Consider the following 24,248-nt stretch of genomic DNA (forward strand, 5'->3'; position numbering starts at 1 on the left):
GACTCTGATGCTGGGAAAGGTTGGGGGCAGGAGGAGAAGGGGACGACAGAGAATGAGATGGCTGGGTGGCATCACCGACTCTGTGGACATGAGTTTGAGTGGACTCCGGGAGTTGGTGATGGACGGGGAGGCCTGGTGTGCTGTGATTCATGGGGTCGCGGAGAGTCGGACACGACTGAGCTACTGAACTGAACTGAACTGAACCCTTTATAGGTGCCAGAGTGGATTGGAACCAGTGCCCCATTGGGAGGCATTCTGTTCTAGATGTTGGTTCATAGACACTTCTGTCTACTTTATATTGTCCTTGGAAACAGTAGGCACTGCCTATACTGAATCTTTCCCTGGTGATTCAGCGTGTGGGTATCCGTTCATGTCCAATCACTGCAGGACCTCAGGCTGAAAGACTGAAGCGATCCCATGGGAAATTAATATGCCCCTCCCCAGTCCAGCCAGAGAGCCCCCGGAAGACTCTAGGCGGGCCGCCTTCCCACAGCCCCCGCGTCTTTCGGTGTCACTGTGCTCCTTCTCCGCCCTCCTCACCCCTTTCTCCTCCACAAACGCAGACATGGGCCAAGAATGTGTTCACTTCCTAAAGGTGAGAAGGACCATCTGTTCCAACCCCCTCTCCGAGCATTCTCCACCCCAATGCAGAGTGAAGAACACTTCTAGAAACTGTGAGCAGTTTGAGAATTGGGTCACTGACCTATTCCTCTTTGTACTCCAGCGCCAATGACTGTGCTAGGCACATACGAAGTGCTCAGCAATGGCTACTGAAGTTAGATCACAGCTCTGGCCTTTGAGAGATAAGTTAAGAGTTTAGGGTCCTAGGACCATCTCCCTTTACTGGAGTGCTGTTGTATTTCCTGCTGCTTCAGTAAAGTTTCCTTTTTGCATTTCAGGACTCTTGGGGCTTGCTGAGCCAGTCACCACTTTTGATCACCACCTTGAATACCATCACCATGCACTTCTGTCTGCTTATATATGCCATTCTTCTTTCTAATTCTTTACTCGTGATGCTTTTTTTTTCTTATCCCAAGTCTACTCACTTATTAAATGTTGTTAGCCAGTAGAAGATTCCTGTTTTTCCCCATAGCTTCAAATGACCAGCCATAAAATACTTGAGTCCAGGATATTCTGGAATATGTACTGATGGCTTGCAGTCAATAAAATATATGAATATGGGTGAGAGAGGTTAGGGTTTTTATGCTATTATTCTTTTCAAATTACACCTTGGGCTGAAGCCTAAAAAGCTAATAATAACAATAAAACTTTATTATAGCAAGCAAATTAACTCAGTTTCGATTAAGGAAAAAATTAATTTTATCTATCATAGTATATTTGCTTGTAATATATTACAATTTAAACTAACAGGCCAGAGCCAAATATAATAAGGATGTTGTGATAACTGATTCTAAATCCTTTACAGCATCTCCCTTTTTAGGTCCTTATCAGAGGCTGCTTGCATGAAGGTCCATAGGAGCACTGACAGCAATACAGAGGTATCCATCTTAGTTATTTAAAAGCTCATCTAAATTACTGCAAGATTCTTTGTTTAGGAGACTCCACATAGATTAAGGACATTTGAAATATTTTTGTTATATCATGGATAATTTCTCTACATTTTCATCAATTAATTGACACATTTATCCAGCACCTACTTTGTAAAAGAGATTTTTCTAGCTACCAAAGAGCTCCCGAGGAAGTATGACACAATACCTGACTTTTAAAGGTTTCAAAGGGAAGTCAGTGTGTTTATTGGAATCAATGAGTGATGGTGTCCCTGGGTTCTGCTGCTGCTGCTGCTGCTGCTGAGTCACTTCAGTCGTGTCTGACTCTGTGTGACCCCTTAGACGGAAGCCCACCAGGCTCCCCCGTCCCTGGGATTCTCCAGGCAAGAACACTGGAGTGGGTTGCCATTTCCTTCTCCAATGTGTGAAAGTGAAAAGTGAAAGTGAAGTCGCTCAGTCGTATCCGACCCTTAGCGATCCCACGGACTGCAGCCTACCAGGCTCCTCCATCCATGGGATTTTCTAGGCAAGAGTACTGGAGTGGCTTGCCATTGCCTTCTCCGCCCTGGGTTCTGAAGAGGGTAGAATTCCACTCCAGCAAGGCACCCAAACAAAACAACCAACCTGGAGAATGATGTTTTCTTTTAAGTAAATGTCTACAGAAGAAACACTTAAAATCTGACTTTAGTTTCAGCCACATAAGAAAACCCACTCCTGAAATTATTTTAGAATACTAGAGAGTTGTAGATCTGCTTTAAAAGAAGATGAAATGGGCTCCTATAGATGATAGGAAAGTCTTCTGGAACTCATAACACCACCTCACTTATATAAATGTCACCTGCATATCTCGACCACTGCTGAAAACTAGGAAGTTGAGCAAAGGGGGAAAATGCAAACACAGAACAAAATTTCCTCCCAGCATTAAAAAACCAAGGCCACAATACTGAAAGTTTTGAGCTTTTCTCATAAGTCAGCCTCCCAGGCCACCTCAACTTAGAGCATCTCTTTACTTACAGTCCACACATTTCATAACACGCTTGGCCATGTGATTTTCCAGCATACTGTAAATCAGAAGATTACAAGGGAAGAAGTTGCTAGCATAAGGAATGTAAGAACAGCAAAATGTGATGGGTTGCAAGTAAAAAAAAAAAGAATACGAAAAAATGGGCAAAAGGACTTATTAAAAAACTATAAAGCACCACATGAAAACTTTCTGTATGTATGAAATTTGTTGTTGTTGAGTATCTAACTTTTTGTCCGAGGCTAGGCATTGCAGGAAGTGAAGACATTTAAGATAAGCTTCCGCTCAGAGCTCAAGGGTGCTTCGGCTCTTGACTTCCATGGCTTCTCTTTAGTAACAGTAGTTGATTGGGACAAAGTAAGGAGTGTGACGGCAGTGGGTTAGATTCTAGTTGCCTGGGATTAACCCATACTTGGCTCATCTCTTTTCATACTCCGGGAGTTGGTGATGGACAGGGAAGCCTGTTGTGCTGCAGTCCAATGAGTCGCAAAGAGTCAGACACGACTGAGCGACCGAACTGAACTGACCACTGGCAGGCAGGGACCATTTGGTTCTTGATTTGTGCCAAAATCCCATCCTGAGGTTCTTCCACATGAATTGCATGTCCTGCAGCCTCTGCTTGATTCCACAAAAATCAAGAGGAAGTTAGAGCAGTTGTTTCTGGGCCAGGTGTCTGAATGTAATGTTTTTATAACCCTTTCTTGTACCTTCCTTGTTCCCATTAAGAAAGAATAGAAATCTATAAGGGCATTTATTCACTAATCATTTTGGAGAAAAGATTTTGGAAACAGGAATAAAATCATTCACATATCAATATTTGTCCCCTAAGTAATACAAATGGTCCTAGGTTCCTAAGTATTCAACATATATATTTGAAATGAATGCATAAGGGAATAAAGATACATTCTGGGGTCATTCTATCACAGATATTCCATAGATATTTCCAGAGAGGAAAATATTTTATTTTGTGATGCATTTTTGAAATAGTGATTTAAAAAAAAAAAGAAAATATTTGATGTCAGAGAATAAGAAAAACAATAACACAAATACTTTGGAAATGTTATAGCCTCTACCTAACAAAATAAGCCTAGTAAGTTCAGTCTAGTAAGTTCTGTTTTATAAAGTTAACTTATTCATAAATGAAACAACTGCTTATAGGAAAAAATTTTCAATTGAAAAACATTGAGTAGCTGTTAAATTGCCTGTGGGACCTAAATTAGTGGAAGAGATTTCAAGCATAGAGATCCATATTTTAGTACCTTGTGACTTGGGATATTCAGTGGGGGGAAATAAATAGAAAGAACCACATCGTTTCTATTGTATTTGCCATTACACTGAACAAGTGCCCACGGTGGACTGACAATGACTCACTATCTGATGGACCAGATAAATTAATGCCATAATAAAGAATCATTTTGCTGATCCTTGTGGCCAAATGTATGACTCTTTCTCATTGTTGAAAGGTGAGGCAAAATAATGAGACACATTTTATAAACCTACAAAACCACTATTAGTTCACAAATGACTTGTCCTTAATCTTTTTAGGCACTTCAATATATGTAGTTAAATGAAATGAGGAGAAAGATTGCAAAAGCATATAATATGATCTACATTTTCCTCCCTCTTCCTTGTACTGTCCCTCCTACTCTCCCTTATCTCCTTGCCACACACCTCCCACCTACTCTCCCTCCAAATAAGCTGATATCAATTCTCCATCCATTTTGCAACTTCCTTCAAAAGGAATCCTTCTTACCTTTGACATATAATAAATACACTCATGAATAAATGCAAACTATGGACACAATTGACTTTTAGAAGCATAGTCTATGTTCCCTTTGAATCACATACTTGCCTCTTATAACTTTCCACTTTCTCTTTTGTAATTTCTCTCTATCTCTCTGGTTGAAAGGTCTACCTTACCTTTCTTCACAATGGTTATTCATTTTCTACTAATTCATCCCCAAGGATTATCTTCGAATCTTATTTGTTAGCATTTTAAAACATTAACTGTGTGCCAAGTGCTGGGATTGAGAAAGGTGATAACTTTCCATTCCCCCAAGAGATGCCTCTCATTTAGTTTTTACACGAATCCTCTTGGTAGGCTCTAGAGTTGTCCTCATTTTACTGATGAGAAAACTGAGGCTCAGATAGGCTACATACCTTCTCAAGTCCCTCAACCCTTGGTGAAGCTGGGTTCAGGACCCACAGGTAATTCTAACCTCCAGCTCTTAATACTATATTGCCTTTCATGGATATTATCTCCTTGAATTTAATTCAGCTGATGTGGAGTATCAATATAAAGATATATGTACATGAACAAACTTTAGAAATATTACTTAAGTAGTCAAAAAGATCCAGCTATACTGCTAGCAGTATCTGGGCATATAATGAGAATTTCCTTTATTGATCGAATAATGATAGACTCTTCATCAGCTACCTCATCAATAGTCACACATTTTGTTTTTTAAAATATATCCATCTTTTTAAATATTCTTTTCCATTACGGTTTACCACAGAATATTGAATATAGTTCCCTGTGCTATGCAGCTGTTGCTGTTTAGTTGCTAGGCCATGTCCGACTCTTTGTGACACCTTGCTCAGCTCCTCTATCCATGGGGTTCTCCTGGCAAGAATACTTGAGTGGGTTGCCATTTCCTTCTCCAACAAATTTTGCTTTTTTACTGATCATATTTTAGAACAAAATAAAAATCCATATGCTTTACTAAGGTAGAAGAATAAAAAAGTTTAATAGCTAGATTGGAGGTCCTCTCAGGACAGGGCTTTGGTCGTTGTTCAGGCAAAGGAGAGGCTGCTGTGAACATGGGGATAAGACAACTAAAAGGACAGTTAGGAGTCTCTGAAAGAAAAACAAAAAAGAAAGAGTAGAGTTCAGATTTGCTTATGAGAGAATGTGGGATTGGGCCAGAAGGATGTAGGTTAAGAAGGGCCATCATACTAAGAGAGGCTGAGCTGCTGGGTCGGGTGGGGGAGCCAGGGCAATGCTTCCTGTGATATACATTTGCTTGCAGGAATCAAATGTGTTTTTAAGTGTGTGGTGTGGTATGTGGTATGTCCCTGGCCTTGTCCTTCAAATCATGAGTAAAAGTTTGGTTACTGGGAGAACCTTGAGTTCATGGTGGCTAGGATGGCAGATGGGTTACAGAATGAAGCCAAGGAGAAGGGCTTTTATCCTCCCTTTCAGTGGACACCTTTATCACCATAAAGGTTGATAAAGTTGGGAGAAGGTGATAAAGGAATTTTCACAAGCAACAGAGAAAATATCTTCAATGGAAGTAGCAAAAAGAGCAGTGGTAATCCTGAAATTATAATTCCTCAGAGAATTATTGGCAAGAGCTTTGGGATTTTACCAGAATGGAGATTTCAATCAATTTATCCTGATCTGAGGGCTGGGGAACCCTAGAGGACACATCGATTAGACTATAGAAACTCAACCATCTAACATTTTTTTGGTAAAGAACACTGTTATGTTCATTAGAACTAGGGAACAGACAATGACATGGCTGTTTCTTAATAGTAAATCTGAATATATCAACATGTGCAGTCAACTCATTTGCTGACCTAAAAACAGACTGATGAAATTTTTTGCCTGTTAAACCTATTATTGCCTATAATGAAAGACTATATCCACTAATCACAACATACAGTCTTATATTTGATCACAGCTTCTAAAAGTCATGATGCAGGGATTTTTAGTTACACTCAACACATTTTTCCTTCAGAAACCTGATTGGTTGCTCTAGATGCTGTGAATGGTATAAAATGAGCTCTTAGTTGGAAGAAATCTAAAGAATCAAGCATCCCTGAGTTTCAGACAGAAACTTACTGAGTACGTGTGCTCAAAGGTATGTGGATTTTATTCATAATTTGGTATCCTTTCTATTGTACTTACTTCTTTTTCTGCATTTCATGTTCAAAAGATGCAAATGTGTTCTGCATTTCTAATAACTTATGTTGTCAATATGGAGTTGCTTCTTCAGCTGGACCATGATTAAATTAAACTGGTTACTTTCTCATGCAGCAAAATGTTTGTCTATATTTCTTTAAATTTTAGGTCCAGAATCCCAAAGCAAATTTCACAGCAAAATATGTAATTATTTATCAATTAAGGCAAAAGTAATTTTTCACAGGCTGTAGTACATTACTTTGAAAAACATTTCATTTAATTCCATCAAACAGAACCATCAACAAAATGGTTTTCCTCATTAAGGCAAACTTCAAAAAAAAACAGATTTAAGAGGTAAAAACGTCAGTGTACTTCTCATAAGCTGCATTATTACACCGGATACTCATTTCCGATGCAAATTTAAGGCTTTTCTTCTGACAGTTCTCAAAGTTAGCCAGTAATTTGCACCACAAGGCAATGTATTTTAGGATGACTTGTTTTGCTTCATGTTCCAAGGGTCTTATTTGTGGAATAATTACAGTGCAATGTCAAACAAAAGGAAACTGTCATCATCTAAATATGGAATCTCTTCAATAAAAGTCATTTGACATTCAGAGAATAATAACAGAATATTAGCACCGTCCTCTGCACTCTGTTCAACCACATCTTTTGCTCCACATCTGGAGCTCAAGGATGTTACCTGAGGGTCTTAAGTCCTGTCAGTCAGAACACCTGAAATTAAACTCCATTCCTTCCTTATTCTACTTCTCAGATGACTGATCTTTAACAGTAGCAGTGCTCAGGTGGATGGTACCAAAACCAACGTTTCTGTGCCTCCAGTTTTTAAAAGTATCAAATAGTATGCACCTTGATGATCTCAGTTTTTAGAGTTAATTCTATTTTTAATCACTTTAATTATAACATATATTTAGCTTCTATGACTCTACAGGCTATATAGGTATGGGATAATGGCTTGCAAATTCATGTCATTTATGTCCCTAAAGCTTGTTCAACTCTCAATCTAAACGAAAAACATCTTTATTACCACTGTAATTCCAGAAACAATAAAATGGGTTGAGAACTGGAATCATATAGGAATGAAGTAATCTCACAAGAAATGGTCCATCCTTTTTGTTAGCAACAGGCTAATATAGATTTTTATGTGGGTTTTATGAAGCATTAATTATGTCCTTCTTTGAGAAGAGATAAGAAAAGTGGGTGTTGACTGTATTTCAAGGTTGTCAAGAAATGGGGACCTGGATTTTGTTTGCCTGCCTCCTGGGAGCAGCCTTCTCTATGCCTGTGAGTAAAACCCCTCCTTCAAAAGTAAATGTCCAGTTTCATAAGTTTGGAAACAAAAGTCTGCCCCCACAGTGGGTAAACGTTGGGGTTTAAAACAGTACATGATCAGATTTCCTCAAATGTCTCTGTGTTTAAGAAACACTTTGAAGAGCTTGTTACAAAAAATGGATTCCCAGATGCTTCTGTCAAAGATTCTGATTGAGTACATTTGGGGTGGGGCCCAGGACTCTGTATTTTAACAAACACCCCAGGAGATTCTATTGGAACAATTAGCCTGTAAATATCATCACCCATCTCTAGATGGAGGAAACTTTTGGAAGGGACCCTTCAAAGGCCTCCAGAGAAAGTATTCAACCAGCCTTAGGCAAATATTACAAAAATGTCAGTTTTCTCTAAAATTCAACTGTTCACAAGTGTCCAAATATTTTCCTGCTCCCCCATGTCCACTGCTGTTGACCTTCAGAGGGTAAGATTTTGTGTTAGGAATTCCTTTCTTGAAACATCTCCACGTTCTAAGAGACCTCATCCTTTTGGGTGTACCTGTTAAGCAAAGGACATCCGTGTGGTTGTCTGGAATCCAATCTATGCTCAATACATATGGATACATGTTATATTCAGATGTACCAAGGGCTGGGAGGTCTGACCAATTCTCTCTAAATACAGGTACACAAGAGGTTAGATCCCATGCAGGCAAAGCAGGATCCATCTGTTTTTCAGTGGCCTAAAGAGCAGTTGATACAACCAGAAGCCAGCAAAGCTTGAATATCTGCCTCCTCTCTTCCTCTCTCACCCATAAGACCAAGATTCTGTGCTCTGCCTTCCTGAAATCCTGCATTGTGGCAATTCCTAGGTCCCTGAGGGCCTCAGCATTACAAATTCAGTCCCTTTTCTCCTCTTCAATTTAACACCCCTATTCTCTGAGGGCCTCTATCAAGAATATAGAGGAAAGGCAGTTAACTAAAAGGAAAACAATTCACACTCAGATGAGAGGAATAAACCCTCTTGTGAAATTTGAGCATTTTAAAAGAACAGAGCCTTAATCAGCTCACAGCCTGAGGGGGATGGTCTGAATGGTCCTCCTCTCCCCCTTCCCCCCACCCCCCAGGGCCAACCAGAATTCCACAATGCAGGCATCAATCACTTGGCTTCCACTTTTGACAAGACAGACAGTCCTGGTTTCGACAATTATTCAGGTTGTTTTTTATTTTGAGCTTCAAAATTTTTCTACTATAGAAACATTGACAGAATCATACAAAGATGACAGAATAATAAAAAGAATCAGCCAAAACTTCATAAATCAGCTCTTTCATTCCCCATGGGATTTATACTGTTTCCACTGTGCCACACCCATCTTGTGTTCACATTCACCGACTCACACATAGTTGTTTCCTTTGTTGCTGCTCATGCGTTATTTACTTCGCATGCCAATTATGAGTAATATCTTTTACTTAACCACATATCCACCTCCTGATCTATAAGGGAATGTTCATGAGACAATTCTCTTCTTGCTGGCATTTTGTAATTGCGTAAGAAAGACATATCTTTCTTCCCAACTTGGAGTGAGTTTTGAGACAAGGAATATTGCCTGCCATATCAGTGAACAAAGGATGTCACAGTCATCAGTGATTGCAGCCCCCTTCAGGGTGAGCTGGTGAGCCCTAGGGGACCTCAGGGAGGAAGGAATACCTGCCATCTAGAAGCCATCAGACTGCAGTCACTCCCAAAGGTGAGCCCTGAGGAAACTTTCAGGAAAGGAGAACACAGGATGCTGGCCCCAGATAGCTGAGGTGCATATCACAGGAACGATTTCAGTGAGCCCAGACTCCTGCATCTTCCTATATACAGAAAAAGCACTAAATTCCTTGAGATATTTGGTTTTCTTTCATTAACAATAATCTTTTGACATTCAGTCTACCTGCCCTTTGTTACAAAATTCTTATATATCCTGGCTCCCCACCATCACCTCCTCAGAGCAGTTCTCTCTGGGTAACTTGAGATGTTGCCTCCTGGTCTTGAAGTCCTAAAAATTCCCACTGAATAAACTATAACTCTCAACTTTTAGGTTGTGAATATTTTTTTCAGTAGACAGCTTCATCAAGAAATAAAATGATGGGTGGGCTAGAATAAGACTGATTGACAACGTGGACGGAGAGGTGTCTCAAGATCAGGGGAGGATAAACGTGTGCTGGTTTCTGTTTCTAGGACATCTAGTTGTTCTGGACCTCTTTAAAATAAGAGGGCTCCTCTCCTACACAGGGTACATGTTCAAACTAAAAGTAGACCTCAAATATATTCTGCACTATATAGATTTTTTAAAAGTAGCTGCAGTCTCTCTTAATGTGAAAATTGCATATTGACTTAATCTCTTTCCCTCTCTCTCTCTCTCTCTCTCCCCTTCTTTCTCTCCCCCTCCTTCTTCTCTTCCTCTTTCTCATTCTTTTTCTTCTCCTTTCCCCCTTCCTATAAAAGCTACCACCTCATCCTGGGCACCCTGGTTATATCAACTTCAGCTATGAGGTAATTTTTCTCTTTACTAATTTTGACCATTGTTTGAGTTAACAATGCCCTGGGCTCTGTAAAGAATAGTGTGTTGATTCTTCATTCAAGATGTTTCTCAGCCCCACTTTTTCAGTTCTTACTACCAGCTTCCTGGTTTAAGTCCTGGTGGGTCATCCCAAGCCTTCATTGCCCCAGAACCCTCCTACCTGGCCTCTCTGAACTCAGTTTCTCCTCCTTATATGGCTATAAAGTTTATCTCCCATGAATTACCACTCAGGGGGACTGCACGGTAGGGCAGAAATGAACTCTGGCTGAACAGCTTTGTTCTATCCCAGCCTGTAAAACACGGGGAATCAGGTAAGATGTTATTTAAGATCCTTTCCAGCTGGAAAACTCCCAATTCTAAGATGTTCACACTCTGTGTATCTCCCTCATTTGTCCTTACTGAAATATTAGTGACCAAGTGGTCTGTGAAAGCAATGGAAAGAATGAGATTTCTGGAAATTTGAGGCTCTCCTCACCCCCATACTTAGCATGAGACATTAGGTCAATCATTTTCTCTCTCTAGAACTTTGGTTTCCTCATCTGGAGAAGGGAAATAATGATAATATCCTGCCTTCAAAATATTGTTTGGGGAGCAAAATAGTTAAGTAATATCAAAGGTGCTTTGTTAAGTATGACTTGAGCAAAGTTAATCATTGTTTATTGTATTGCTATCAAATACCATACTACTATCTGAAGGAGTCGCTGGACCTCAGGTGAACCAAATACATACTGCTTAGAAAGAAGGAAAAGTCTTCTTTCATAGGTTCAAATGACAATCCATGAGTTTGTTTACTCATACAAACTGAGGGAAAGTGTTAATTAAAATTTGAGGCAAGATTTTCTGTTATATCTTAAAAGGATGACATACGTGACCTGAAAACCTGTGTTTCTAGTATAAGGGACAGTGTTTCTGCCTCCTTTATTTTTTTTCATTGTTACATCACATCAAAAAAGGATATAATTAAAATTATATCACACTAATTTTCTGTTTCTTTTCTTGTAAAGAAGAGCAGAAGCTGAGGAATTAAACAGACTTACAACTTTTATAATCTCAGTCAAGCTCATGAGCCTCTAAATCTCCATGACCTTGTCTGTAAAAGTGAAAGTGATGATCCTTGCCTCAGAGTATGTAAGAAAACATGAAAAGTGTGTGTGATGGCTGCAAGGTGGAACCTCACACACAGGAAGCACCTAACACATATTTGCCTTATTCTTTCTTCCTTAGAGCTCTTACTTTCGGGGTATCAGTATTGACGAGACTACATTAGTGAGTCTATATTTCATGCAACTAAATTAAAACAAATGTATTCTAATCTCTCTTTCTCTTAAGGTGCTCACCCCTCTGAAGTGGTACCAGAGCATGATAAGACACCCGGTATGTAGAATTTTTTGGTTCTTATTCCCTTAAAATATTAAGCATGCATTTCAATTCCCTTTTTAAGTGAGGCAACATATCTATGCCACATATTAGACACTAATGGGAACTCTAGTTGGTAAGAGGTCAAATCTGTATACACAGTTAGAAATTCTCGCACAGGAAAAAAAATTGAGTAAATATTAATATTGCCATAATGACAAAGAAAACATTGCTGCTTCTCCAGTTGGAAGTCAATGGAGCTGATGGTAAACCTGACTCTTTGTTTCTCACCAGTACCCTTCCTATGGTTACGAACCCATGGGTGGATGGCTGCACCACCAAATCATTCCCGTGGTGTCCCAGCAGACTCCCCAGAATCACGCCCTGCAGCCTCATCACCACATCCCCATGGTGCCAGCTCAGCAGCCCGTGGTCCCCCAGCAACCAATGATGCCAGTTCCTGGCCAACACTCCATGACTCCAACCCAACACCACCAGCCAAACCTCCCTCTGCCCGCCCAGCAGCCCTTCCAGCCCCAGTCCATCCAGCCGCAGCCTCACCAGCCCCTGCAGCCCCTGCAGCCCCTGCAGCCCTTGCAGCCCCTGCAGCCCCAGCCACCCGTGCACCCCATCCAGCCCTTGCCGCCACAGCCACCTCTGCCTCCGATATTCCCCATGCAGCCTCTGCCCCCCATGCTTCCTGACCTGCCTCTGGAAGCTTGGCCAGCAACAGACAAGACCAAGCGGGAGGAAGTGGTGAGTACACCTTGAAGTCATTACAACACTTATGAAAATGGTCGAGCGAAAATGGCCCCCCAGAGATGGAAAATCTCTCACAGTCCAAGGCCTACAGTCTCAGCAGCTACAGCTACAGCTCAGTGATTCGCTTGGTCCAAGTGTGTGTTATAAGTTTATATTATAAATGAGTTCATCTATATGGCTTAGTAACTAACACGATCGCTTTTATGGTGGGTTTAAACTCTATAATTACTTTGAATTCCTACCAGAATATCTATTATTGAAACCTGTTAATTTTACAGACAGTACTATAAGGGAACATTAGTTCTCTTTATCTTTCAAAGGTTTGACCAGCAAGAATAGGCTAGAATTGAACCGGAGATTTCTTTTTAAAGGGTAATTTTTGCCAATGAGGGGATGCAGATATTTGAACAGGTAGGTGGGAGATCTCTTTAAAAACCTAAAGGAAAATTACTTGTTTAAAGTGGTTTTTAATCTAACTTGGAGGAAGCTAAACTAGACAGATTGCTAGATTCCTTTTCAGTGCTTGGATTCTGTAGATTAAGCTTTTAGCAATAAGTCTTCACAGTAAAGGATAAAATATCCTTTCATTACAGAAAGCTCTTCCCACTCTTCCAAATGAGTGGGAAATAGTCAATAAGTGACCCTTATCCATATATATAAACCCTCACTTTTGTGTAGAAGAGATTATGTAATTCTACTGTATATATGCTTTCAAATATAATTCCAAGCTATAAATGTTATTAATGATTTTCTACTGAGAAAGTGAGGGGAGGGGTAGAAATGACCTGGATGGGGAGCCGGGATACCTGGGTTCCAACTATAACTCTGCACTCAAAAAGGAGATGCTATTTAACAAGTCACTTCAACTATATGGGTGTTTTCCCTTTAAAATGAGAGAAAGTAACTAAATCAGATAACTTTCAAGCCTTTGTCTAAAAACAAATACCATAGTTTTCCAATAAAAAATATATTTTATATAAGGCTTCAAAATTATGGGCATATTTGTGGAGAACACAGGCATATTTGTGGAAAATATGGAGCATATTTGAAAATGATTGTATCCCAAATAATCTGATGCCTACAGTTGATTATTCTAGTCCAAGGTACAGGTTACCTCTTTGTATAGAAAATGTGTTTATCTCAAAAAATGCATTTATCTCTTTATTAATAATTAATGTCATGAGCTTTATGAAGCTTGCCAGAGCTATTCATGGAAAGCTGACTTTGGGTAGGTAGTTTGAACTCTTTAAAACTCTCATCTAAAATTAGAGTTAATTAGTGATAGCATCTTAGAGTTGTCTTAAGAAAAGAAAGTGATGAGTTCAGAAATGACCATGCAGAAAGTACTCAACAAAAGACAGCAATTGTTATTTTATTATTCAATAATTGTTTTAAGTATTCTGAAGGCAGGGGCCTCCATCCTGGTCACCTCATATCTAATGACTATGAGACAACAAAGAAAGTTTGAAAATTATAGAGTTCAGCTTCAATGGCTATAACATTGTTTTGGCAAAATTGAAGCCATATTTGTTACTATAAATGGTACTCACTAAGAATATTTGTAAATTGTTTTACTTGCTTCTTTTGCAATTTTTTTCCAGGATTAAAAGATCAGGAAATGAGAAGAGACCTGAAGTAAATACTTCAGTTGCTTTCAGAAAGACACAAGAACACCAAGATTTTTTCCTACCACCACCTTACTTAGTAAATTCTGTAACTAAAAATAAGCAAACAATAAAAAGTTTAAAAAATCACTCCTGATTTTGTGCTGAATTAAACTTAAAATTTCATGTAACTGGAAAGAAGATTTTATAAATGGATCTTCTTGAATAAGATAGGAATTGCTCATTTACACCTACAAATTGACCATTCTGCAGGCAAATGAGGGCTGTTTCTTTTTAGAGACAATTTAAATTACACCATCTCAAAACTTTTAAAAAATAGAAGTTTATATAGTAGTTGTAATAGTTGGTAATGTGAAAAATTATGAACAAATATATAGTCACTGAGCCAGAACAAAATGTTGTTGTTCAGTCACACAGTCATGTCCGACTCGTTGTGACCCCATGGATGGTACCCCACCAGACTCCTCTATTCATGAGATTTCCCAGGCAAGAATACTAGAGTGGGTTGCCATTTCCTCCTCCAGGGAATCTTCCCAACCCAGGGATTTAATCTTCATCTCCTGCATTGGCAAGAGGATTCTTTACCACTGAAACACCTGGGAAGTCAGAACCAAATGAGGGGAAGTTTATATGAAGAATTCTTTACATTAAAAAGATAAGCTTTTCTGAAATGTTTATATTACAAAACAAATGAAAACTTGGAGCACTGGCTTCATACTTCACACCACATTAGTAACCAAAATCTGGTCTTTTGATCTTATTCTACTGAAAGCATTTTTTAAATTAAATTATGTGATACATAAAATAATGTACTGAATTTTAAATCTTTGAGGTATTTTCCTAAGAAAACTTTTATTAAATGGAGCTTCAAATAGGGAATCACAGTGGTTTTATATACAAGTCATTTCTTTCACTTCATAATCTTTAAGATGATAAATTCTACTGTATAGTCTTCAAAATGTTAACAGATGCATAAAATGGACTCAATACAGCTTTACTTTCCTATTTATATTTATATTTGAATTCTTTTTTTCCTCCACCCAAACGGAATTGTAAACAATTTTTTTAGGGTTTATATTACATAGTACCCACAGTAACTTTATTCCAATACCTTTATGATTAAGTGCCCTTAATCATTTTCTGGAATGAATAAACATTACTGGGAGGGTGTCAATATTCAAGCAAATAACCTGATTTTAAAGAATTTAGAATAAATAAAAAAGTCAGAAAGAAAGCTTTTAATCAACTGGCATAGGCCAATTCTAATCAATTTAGTATCTATTTATTAATCACCCTCTAGGGTAAGGCACTATTCTATGTCCTGATAAAAATGGTAAGTCCCCATCCTTAAGGAATCTATAATCTACCAAAGGGCTAAAATAAGCTCACAAATAATGATAAGAGAAAGCCTGATAGTGTTAACACCATGACAGAAGTGTAGTCAAAATGCCTTGGCAAATATGAAAGAAAGTGCTAGTCGCTCAGTCATGTCCAACTCTTTGCGACCCCATGGATGTAGCCCGCCAGACTACAGCCAGACAGAGGCTGTCCATGGGATTCTCCAGGCAAAAACACTGGAGTGTGTTGCCATTTCTCTCTACAAGGGATCTTCCCGACCCAGGCAGACATCATTAGCCATGTGTCCAACAGTTTTCCTCACCACTCGGTCCTTGTTGGCAGTGCTGGAATAAATCCCAGCATCAGGCTTTCCACAAATTCAGGAAGGAGGAGCCCCCTCCCCTGTCCCACAGAACAAATGCTCACTCCTCCAATTACGGCATCAATTACTATAAAATACCATATTCACACCAAATGTGGCATCTGTTTCCCTCATTAGTGATTGGTTTAGGGATTGGTTGTGTTGGAACCTGAACAATGAATGAGGCCAAAAGGGAAGTCTAATAGGAGAGACGGAGCTTCTGGGGAAAAGAATTACCCTCTAGTTAAAACTGTGTACCTAAGTTGTTACCGAGCCTGTAAAGCAATTATCTTTCAATTAAAAAATAAAAACATTAAAAAACCCCAAAAAACTGTGTATACACATGCTAGGGAAAAGTCTTTGGATCTATTTGTTTGAGGACGTGATTCCTGGAGTTGTGTCTGCCGTCTTGTAACCAGGAGGGACAAGTAGAAAGACAGAAAGTCTCTACGTCTTCGGTGCCCCTGAAATAACCACCCTTGGAACCATCTATCTCTAGATGAATGATGCACTCTATTTCCATGCTGCTGCTGCTGCTGCTGCTAAGTCGCTCAGTCGTGTCTGACTCTGTGCAACCCCATAGATGGCAGCCACCAGGCTCCCCCGTCCCTGGGATTCTCCAGGCAAGAACACTGCAGTGGGTCGCCATTTCCTTCTCCACTTCCATGCTGCTGCTAAGTCACTTCAGTCGTGTCCGACTCTGAGAGACCCCATAGACGGAAGCCCACCAGGCTCCCCCGTCCCTGGGATTCTCCAGGCAAGAACACTGGAGTGGGTTGCCATTTCCTTCTCCAATGTGTGAAAGTGAAAAGTGAAAGTGAAGTCGCTCAGTCATGTCCGACCCTTAGTGACCCCATGGACTGCAGCCTACCAGGCTCCTCCATCCATGGGATTTTCTAGGCAAGAGTACTGGAGTGGCTTGCCATTGCCTTCTCCAACTTCCATGCTAGTATCTTTCAATTGTGGGTCATAATTGATTAGTGGGTCCTGACATCGACATCAAGAGCCCTATCATTTATGCCACGCCAGCAAACTTTCTCTTCCAACAATGTAACACTTATACAGTCAGGACTAAGGAGAATTGTTCTGTCAATGATTTTCCTGAAAAAAAAAAATCCAGTAGAAAGATAGAAATATATATCCTGGTATAGTCTCCAAAATATATGCCCCCACCACACTTTGTCTTCCATGGCTCATGAAAATATTGCCATTATGTTTTCGTACTGAGAAACATTTTCAGGATGTAAGGAATGATGTTATTTGAAAACTATGTGTGATATTGGAAAGAACACAAAATTTCAAATCAGACTGGAGTTGCTTTCAAGTTTTCTGATATAAGAGGATTCTCTATTTGGGAAGGTCATTGACAAAATTATTCTTGTTTTATAATAATTCAAATTATTACATATATTCAAACCACATATTTGAATTATAGGGAAAAAGTTCAGGCTCTGGACTCTGAGGACTGCTTACTATGGAATGAGTTGTACTGTAAGTGACAAGAAACAGAAACTTCTGTATTAAATGCCCAAACGTATGTTTTAACAAACCGTTTTCATCATAGTCTTCTATAATGGACATGCATGGTAACCACAACATAGGATCTGTTTGATGGTCCAGAATAAGACTTACGAACATCCATCACTGAAGCGAGTTGTCTTGGAAATTCAGAAGCAATAAAGCTCTTATGCCTGTTTTAAATTGCCTGATATTATTAGTCAGTCTAATCATTCTTTTCTGCTCCAGGCAATTCCTTCTTTTTGTTACTGTATATTTACACCTTCTAATATGTAGGTTACTTTGTATATATTTTCTTCCTAACAAAATAAAGTACATTGACCTTTGGATTGTTATTCTGGAAGTTGCAGTCACTTTGAGATTATTTTATTTCCCGATTGCCTATCTGTGGTAGATGACTGTAGTCAACAAACTGCATGTACATATGTGTGGCTACCTAGTGTAACACAAAGTATCACCACGTAATATAACAGAGCTGATGCAAATCAAATAAAATAGAGCATTTCTAATTCATTCAAACTCAAGCTTTGTTGCCCAATGTTGTATGTTTTTGAATAAAATATGGAAGAAAAATCACTAGATAATAACGACCAAGACTCAAATTATAGGCTGAAATAAATAGCAACACTGATCATAAATATGCTAATAAACACAAACATATATAAAAACTTCTTAAATCAGCAAAAAAAGAAACACAAGCATATATTATTGACAAAGGTGTGCTATGTCTTTGAAATTAAGCTGAAAATACAGATGCAGTTGAGTAGATAACCTCAAGGAAATTCTCATCTCACCATAACCACTCCCATGTCACTAACACATTTAAAATCTGTTCTGCTCTCATTCACTCCGTGTTGGTGAGGGCTTCAATATGCATAACTTTTCCAGGGTGCAAATGTATGTCTAGGAATTAGCCAAAGAGAGTCATCAAAACGTATGGTAAGACATGTTCAAAGATGATGATTATGTAGTCTACTGAGAACCTGCATCTCTCTGAATTTGTCTATATGTATCTGAAGGAATTATGCGGCAAAAAGTATCTCTAGAAGAAAATTTATTAGTGGAAAAAATGTGATAAATAAAATTTAAGACCAAGACTGCATAGCAAATGTGAATATTACATGTAACCATAGCATGTAAACAGGGCTTCCCTGGTGGCTCAGACCATAAAGAATCCGCCTGCAATGTAGGAGACTCAAGTTTGAACCTTGGGTGTGGAAGATCCCCTGGAGAAGAGAATGGCAACCTGCTCCATTATTCATGCCTGGAGAATCCCATGCACTGTAGCCTCAGACCTTGGGGTCGCAGAGTCGGACACGACTGAGTGACTAACACTTCACTTTTCATAATGTGTAGATAATTTGAACACACATATATAAATGTGTATAGAAAAAAACTAGAAGGAAGATACATCTGTTTGTATGAAGATCCAATTTTTCTACAAAAAAATAATAAATTACTTCTGTAATCAAGAACAAATTTAATTTTTAAAGTTTGTTTTCCATTTTTTTCTGCTTCAATTCAGACACACCTCCTTCCTTCAGTTCCCTTTGATGTGAGTTTTGGATCTTGGTGAGTCCCCTCCAGGTAAATTCCCAGCAGAAATCAGTTCATATGTACTTGATTTTTCAGAGAAATATTTGGACCAAAGAAATGTGAAAGGAAAGGGGCAACTGGCTTTAGCCAGAACAAAAACTAATAATACAATCAAACAACAAAAAGATATGAGCATTATAAAGTTAAGGGAAAAGAATTTAGAAACAAGAAAAATAAAGTAAAATAGAAATGATCACCAAAGCAGCTCCTACTGAAATTCTATCAAAGATTATCTGGATTCAAAGACCAGGCAGGTCAAAGAGAAAACTCAAGTCTAAAGTCCTAAACCCTTAAAGAGAGGAGGCTTGTGATGACTTCAGATTAAATGGGTTGGTTCCCTTTTGATTCAAATAATACCTAAACTACTGCTGACTTAAAATTAATCAATTATCTAATTTTACTTTTGGACTTCAACTGGCTATAATGTATATTTTTCTCTCCTATGCTTAATTACATCGGGTCTGAATCATCTGAAGAGTTCAACCTCAGTCAATACCTATTCCAATTAACCAGAAAATGGTCACAGTTCACTTATTTGAAAGGGCAAAGGAAGATGCAATTTAACATGCTAATATCTAGGTTCTATTTTCATAACCCCCTATTTTTTTATGGGAAGTTTGGTTTTATTAAATTGAAAACAATTTGAAAGAAAACCCAAGACTGGTTTCTTAAATTCATGAGTAATGCTTATTACCCCTTGCCAGATATATAGCTTTTGGATAATGAGCTATTTGGAAGGCAAGAGTCCTTTAACAATGCTGTGCAGCAGCAAAATTAGAATAAAAGTGTAAGACACATTATTATAATATATGCATTGTTAGCGTGCAAAGAGGATGGGAAATGAAGGATTACCTGGAAGTAATTGTCACTTAGTTAGAAAGAGTAATAGTTGTCACATTTTACAAATCAAAATTTAGGGTGATAATATAATGGAATATTTAAAATCAAAGACATATGCTGACTGGTAATTATGCACTACACTTGGCACTGGTAAAGATCCTCATGTGGCTATTCAAATTTTTTTAAATGAAATTAAATTTAAAATTCAGTTCCTCAGTCACACGAGACACATGTGGCTAGTGGCTACCATATTGGACTGCATAGATGCAGAACATTTCTTTTACCACCCAGAGTTTTACTATACAGTGTTGCTCTATATACTTCCTCCTGAGGTAGAAAAGCAACTCCTAGGAATTCAAAGATTTTAAACAAAAGATGAAACAAACAGACTTGGTGGTTAAAACTGAATATCTCAACTATCCACTACAAGTAATTTCCAAGCATTCCAGGAAGTACGATCTTGTATGGGAATTTTCTAAGAACCCTAGAAACACCCTTCTCTTCCTCAGGTTGAGTCACACACTGCAAAATGGTTTCCCTTCTAGTGTTCTTTTAAAATAGACAAATCCAGAGTTCCACTAAATTGATTTTTCTGCTTGTAAGAGACACTTTTAGTTCCAAAGAAATGGTCATTTATTCTCAGTCCTCTACCAGCCACATCCACACTGGAGGTAGAAGGCGGGGGCTGCCCTTGACCTAGGGTTTCACTGGAATTAGGCCAAAGTGTAAACTGATGGAAAGATAAAGAAAAAATAACAAACTTTCGTCCATCCCTGAGAGTGGCTGACTGCCTGTAAGCATTGGAAAATATTTACATTCTTCTCTATTTTGTGGTTCAAACCAACAGCGCAACATAGGATAAATGGGTACCTGCGTGCTTGAGAATACACACACCGACAGACACACTTACATATCCACGAAGTTTACCTCCAGTAAAAGGATACATGCTATTTGAACAATCTGAAAGTTTAAACTTTTCTCCATTCCAGTCATTTAGAGACTATATGGCTATTGTACTAGTTATCATTATCAAGGCATATTATACTTCTTTCAATACAAAATTACAAGGGGAAAAGGTCAAGTTGCTCATTTTATTTACAAACAAAGTCAAGTTGACCACTTCCTCTCACAACTCAACACAAAAACACTGACTTTTCTCCCATATCTGAAGTTTGCCCCTTAGCAATAAACACTTGCGGAAAAGACTGAGTTTAAGGCCAAGGTTTTAAAAAGAATACAAAATAGCAAGGAACTGTATTGATTTTTCTTAAAAGGGATTTGATTGTGGCTTAACATGGGGATCACAAGAGAAAAATGATTTCAACCAATTTCCCACATTTCCAGAACATAGTGGCCTCTAGCTGTGTTCCACATTGCTTTAATAAAACAGCCATCAGCCTGTGTTTGTTGTGAAATTCTTGTTAATTGGAATTTTTAGTTGTTGTTTTGTCATTTGCCTTATAATTCCCGTTGCTCTCATTTGGTCTAGAGCCTTATCAGTAGGGAGTCACTGGCTGAAATTTACTTATTCCAAAACACTTCCCTGCTGGGAAGAATTCATCCTGTCTTCATCTGAAACACCTGATTCTTCTAGAAATAAATAATACTTGAGAAATAAGATGGGCTTCCCTGGTAGCTCGGACAGTAAAGAATCTGCCTATAATACAGGAGATGCGAGTTCGATCCTTGGGTCAGGAAGATCCCCTGGAGAAGGGAATGGCTATCCATCTAGTCTTCATCTGAAACACCTGACTCTTCTAGAAACAGATAATGCTTGAGAAATAAGCTAGGGCTGGGAGTGGTGAGGACAGAACAGGTTGGGGTGAGGGGAAAGAAAAGGTCATTTATGTCCCAAAATATCTCCCTCAATAAATCATGCCTGAATCACCCATCAAAAAAAAATCAAGATCAGTGAAGGCCCTTACAAATAACAGGCCCTAGGGTCAACAAAAAATAGTCCAAGGTGCAGCATTTATTTTCTTTTTCTTAATCAAAAAAATTTTACAACAATGTTAACTATCTCCCTCAGAACAGCCAGATCTTGTTTTCCTCTTCAAAGAATTTTCCATGCTTCGAATTTGTCTGTGGAATGTGGGGGTTCTGGGGCCACAATCGTGACCTTGGCCTATCTGCTGTGGAAACTTGGATGAGTTTCTTGCCTCTCTGTGCCTCAATTTCTTCATCTATAAGTGGTACTAACGTCCATCTTTGAGTCCTTTTATGTCAACATGTTCTACCACTCATATTCAGAAATGGGGAGCCTTCTCCTGGCTCTATAGACCCACAAAGGGAACACTACACAGGTGGAAGCAGGGACTGATACAGAATTTGAAAATATGAAGGCTTTCTCTGCCAAAGGCTCCAAAGTCAAACACAACTGCCTCATGTCAATGTGCCATTTCTGACATAGAGCCAGCTGAACACCTCTCTCACGACGGCTATGCTCCACAGTCCCTGCCTTCTGACACCCTCAGAGGCTGTTCTTTGCCACCTCTAAGGTCACTCTAAAGGCAGCAGGAGAGTAAATCCACCAGGAGGGCAGTATGGGCTCACTGGAGGCCAGAGCATTAGAACTTCTCCCTCGGAATGTCTTCCTTTTACCTTCTTTGTAAGGCCTGGCCCCCGTATATAGCAACTTCCAACTCTGAACCTTTCCTTGTCACTCTGGCATTGGTCTCAGCTCAGCTAATTCCACTCTAGGCATTTCTTTACCAAAATGTGTTTCTTTAGAGCGGGGGTACTCAACCAGGCAGCAGTGCTTTCTAGGGCACATGTGACAACGTCTGGAGTCATGCTGAGAGGATGCAGATGGGCCTGAAGTGGTACTATCAGCGTGAGTAGGGAGAGACCAGGAATGACCATCCTCAATGAACAAGACAGACCCCCCACGACAAAGAATGATCCAGCCTTGAATGTCAGCACTGCTCATGTTGAGAAACCCTACTCTAGAAAAGAACACCAACAATGAGTCATGCTGTGTGTTCAAAACCTAACATACAGAAAGAATGAAACTCTGGACAAATGCCTGAGTCTGTATGCATTTTAAAAACATCACTGAGAAAGAAAACCCAAAAGCTCACATCTCAAAGTTAGCAAACTTGCTATAGGACCTCATACAAAAGGATTTTCACTTCCTGTATCAACTGCATCAGAAAACTCTAAACAGCTTGGGGAGTGACCAGGCTGTTAAAGAAAATGTGCAAGATGAAGAGATGGTTACTCTAGGATTAAATCAGCTGAGTTCTCTAAATCAAGGCAATTCTGCAGAAATTAGAATAGTTACTTGCTTCTTCTGAAGTTACATAAAAGTGGTTGTGCTAGCTGAGTAAGAAAGGTGGAGAAAAATAATCAGATCATTAGCCATTAGAATAAGCACTGAATTAGAGTTCATTTAGTTTGTTTGGGAAACATCTGGTTTTTAAATTTGCTTGAATTTGGCAGAATAATGAGATAAGTAGTTGTGTGCAAAGAGTGGGCAGGGATTTAAGATGCCTTAATTCTCATGATTTTCAGAACCACCACTCTCCCAATATTTGATAAATAAAGTTTTGGTCACAAAATTATTACCAAAAACCTCTGACAACCATGGGAATATAAAGCAGTGTGATGTAAGTAAAGGAGACCTACTTTGATTGAGTGCAGACCTTGGGAAACCTACAATATTTGAGGGACTCAAGACACAGAACATCCTATCTGTCCAAATATCAAACTCAAGACACTCTTCCAAGTATGATTAAGCCCCTCCCTCCTAGCCTCCATACAGCACAAATCAGGAGAATGGCCATAAACGAGCTTCAGCTCAATGCCTCCTCATTTGGAGACCTTTTCTTGTTGGTCCACACAGGCTGGAGTGCTCAGGCCTGGAGGTTTCCCAGGATATGTTGGGTGTGCCTCTATTTCAAGAAACTACTTGTTTCTACTTTGGTCTCTCTACTAACTGGTAAACTCCTTGAGGGAGATTTAGAAAAATATCTGGAAGTTGGTCTGTATGCTTAATATCTACTCAAGGAACTGTCATTTGCATTAAAAAGTTACCACACAGTCCTATAAAAGTAAAGCTAATAATAATAACATCAAACATTTACTGGGCTCTTGGTACAGTCGAAGCATTGTTCTAAGCACATGACATGTATTGGCTCCTTCAATTTTCACAAACTTATAGAGGAAAACTTGTCTCTGTCCTCAGTTTATAGACGAGGAGGTGTTCAAACATTCAACTTGAAAAAGAAATGAGGTATTTCTTAAAACACAAACCCTGTCCCATGTTTGATAAGTATCATTTAAAAGGTTAACTAATTTGTCATCTGCCCCTAGGATCCTAACTAAACCAATTTATATTGCTAACAGCAAATATAAATTCAACTGATCAGAGTCATAAAGCTTGTCTCTTTTTGCCACTTAATTTTTCCTGCCCATTTGACCTCCCAAGGATGTGATAAGGAGTTCACTGTAAAGAAAGCTACAGAACTCTCAATCTGATCACTCCTCTGCAGTTGTGGTGAACCAGCACACATGGGGAGGAAAGCTCTGCAAATATGAGCAAGTATCCCCACTCCAGGGCAGCATTGCCAT

The 24,248-nt window shown here is 39.0% G+C and overlaps 2 protein-coding genes across 6 annotated transcripts in view; one reads left to right on the forward strand and one right to left on the reverse strand.

Moving 5' to 3' along the window:
• The window catches only part of ARHGAP6 (Rho GTPase activating protein 6), a 563,891-nt gene that overhangs the window by 150,578 nt on the left and 389,065 nt on the right, over positions 1 to 24,248 (reverse strand). The window lies entirely within an intron of this gene.
• AMELX (amelogenin X-linked) lies at positions 7,682 to 12,407 on the forward strand. The gene is made up of 5 exons (XM_088833968.1): positions 7,682 to 7,735; positions 10,205 to 10,252; positions 11,505 to 11,546; positions 11,610 to 11,654; positions 11,931 to 12,407. Exons 1-5 carry the CDS (start codon positions 7,682 to 7,684, stop codon positions 12,405 to 12,407), a joined length of 666 nt encoding a protein of 221 aa, XP_088690094.1.

Source organism: Moschus berezovskii, chromosome X (assembly GCF_049115385.1).
Source record: "Moschus berezovskii isolate FMDL1 chromosome X, NW_MosBer_1.0, whole genome shotgun sequence".
Taxonomy (NCBI): Eukaryota; Metazoa; Chordata; class Mammalia; order Artiodactyla; family Moschidae; genus Moschus; species Moschus berezovskii.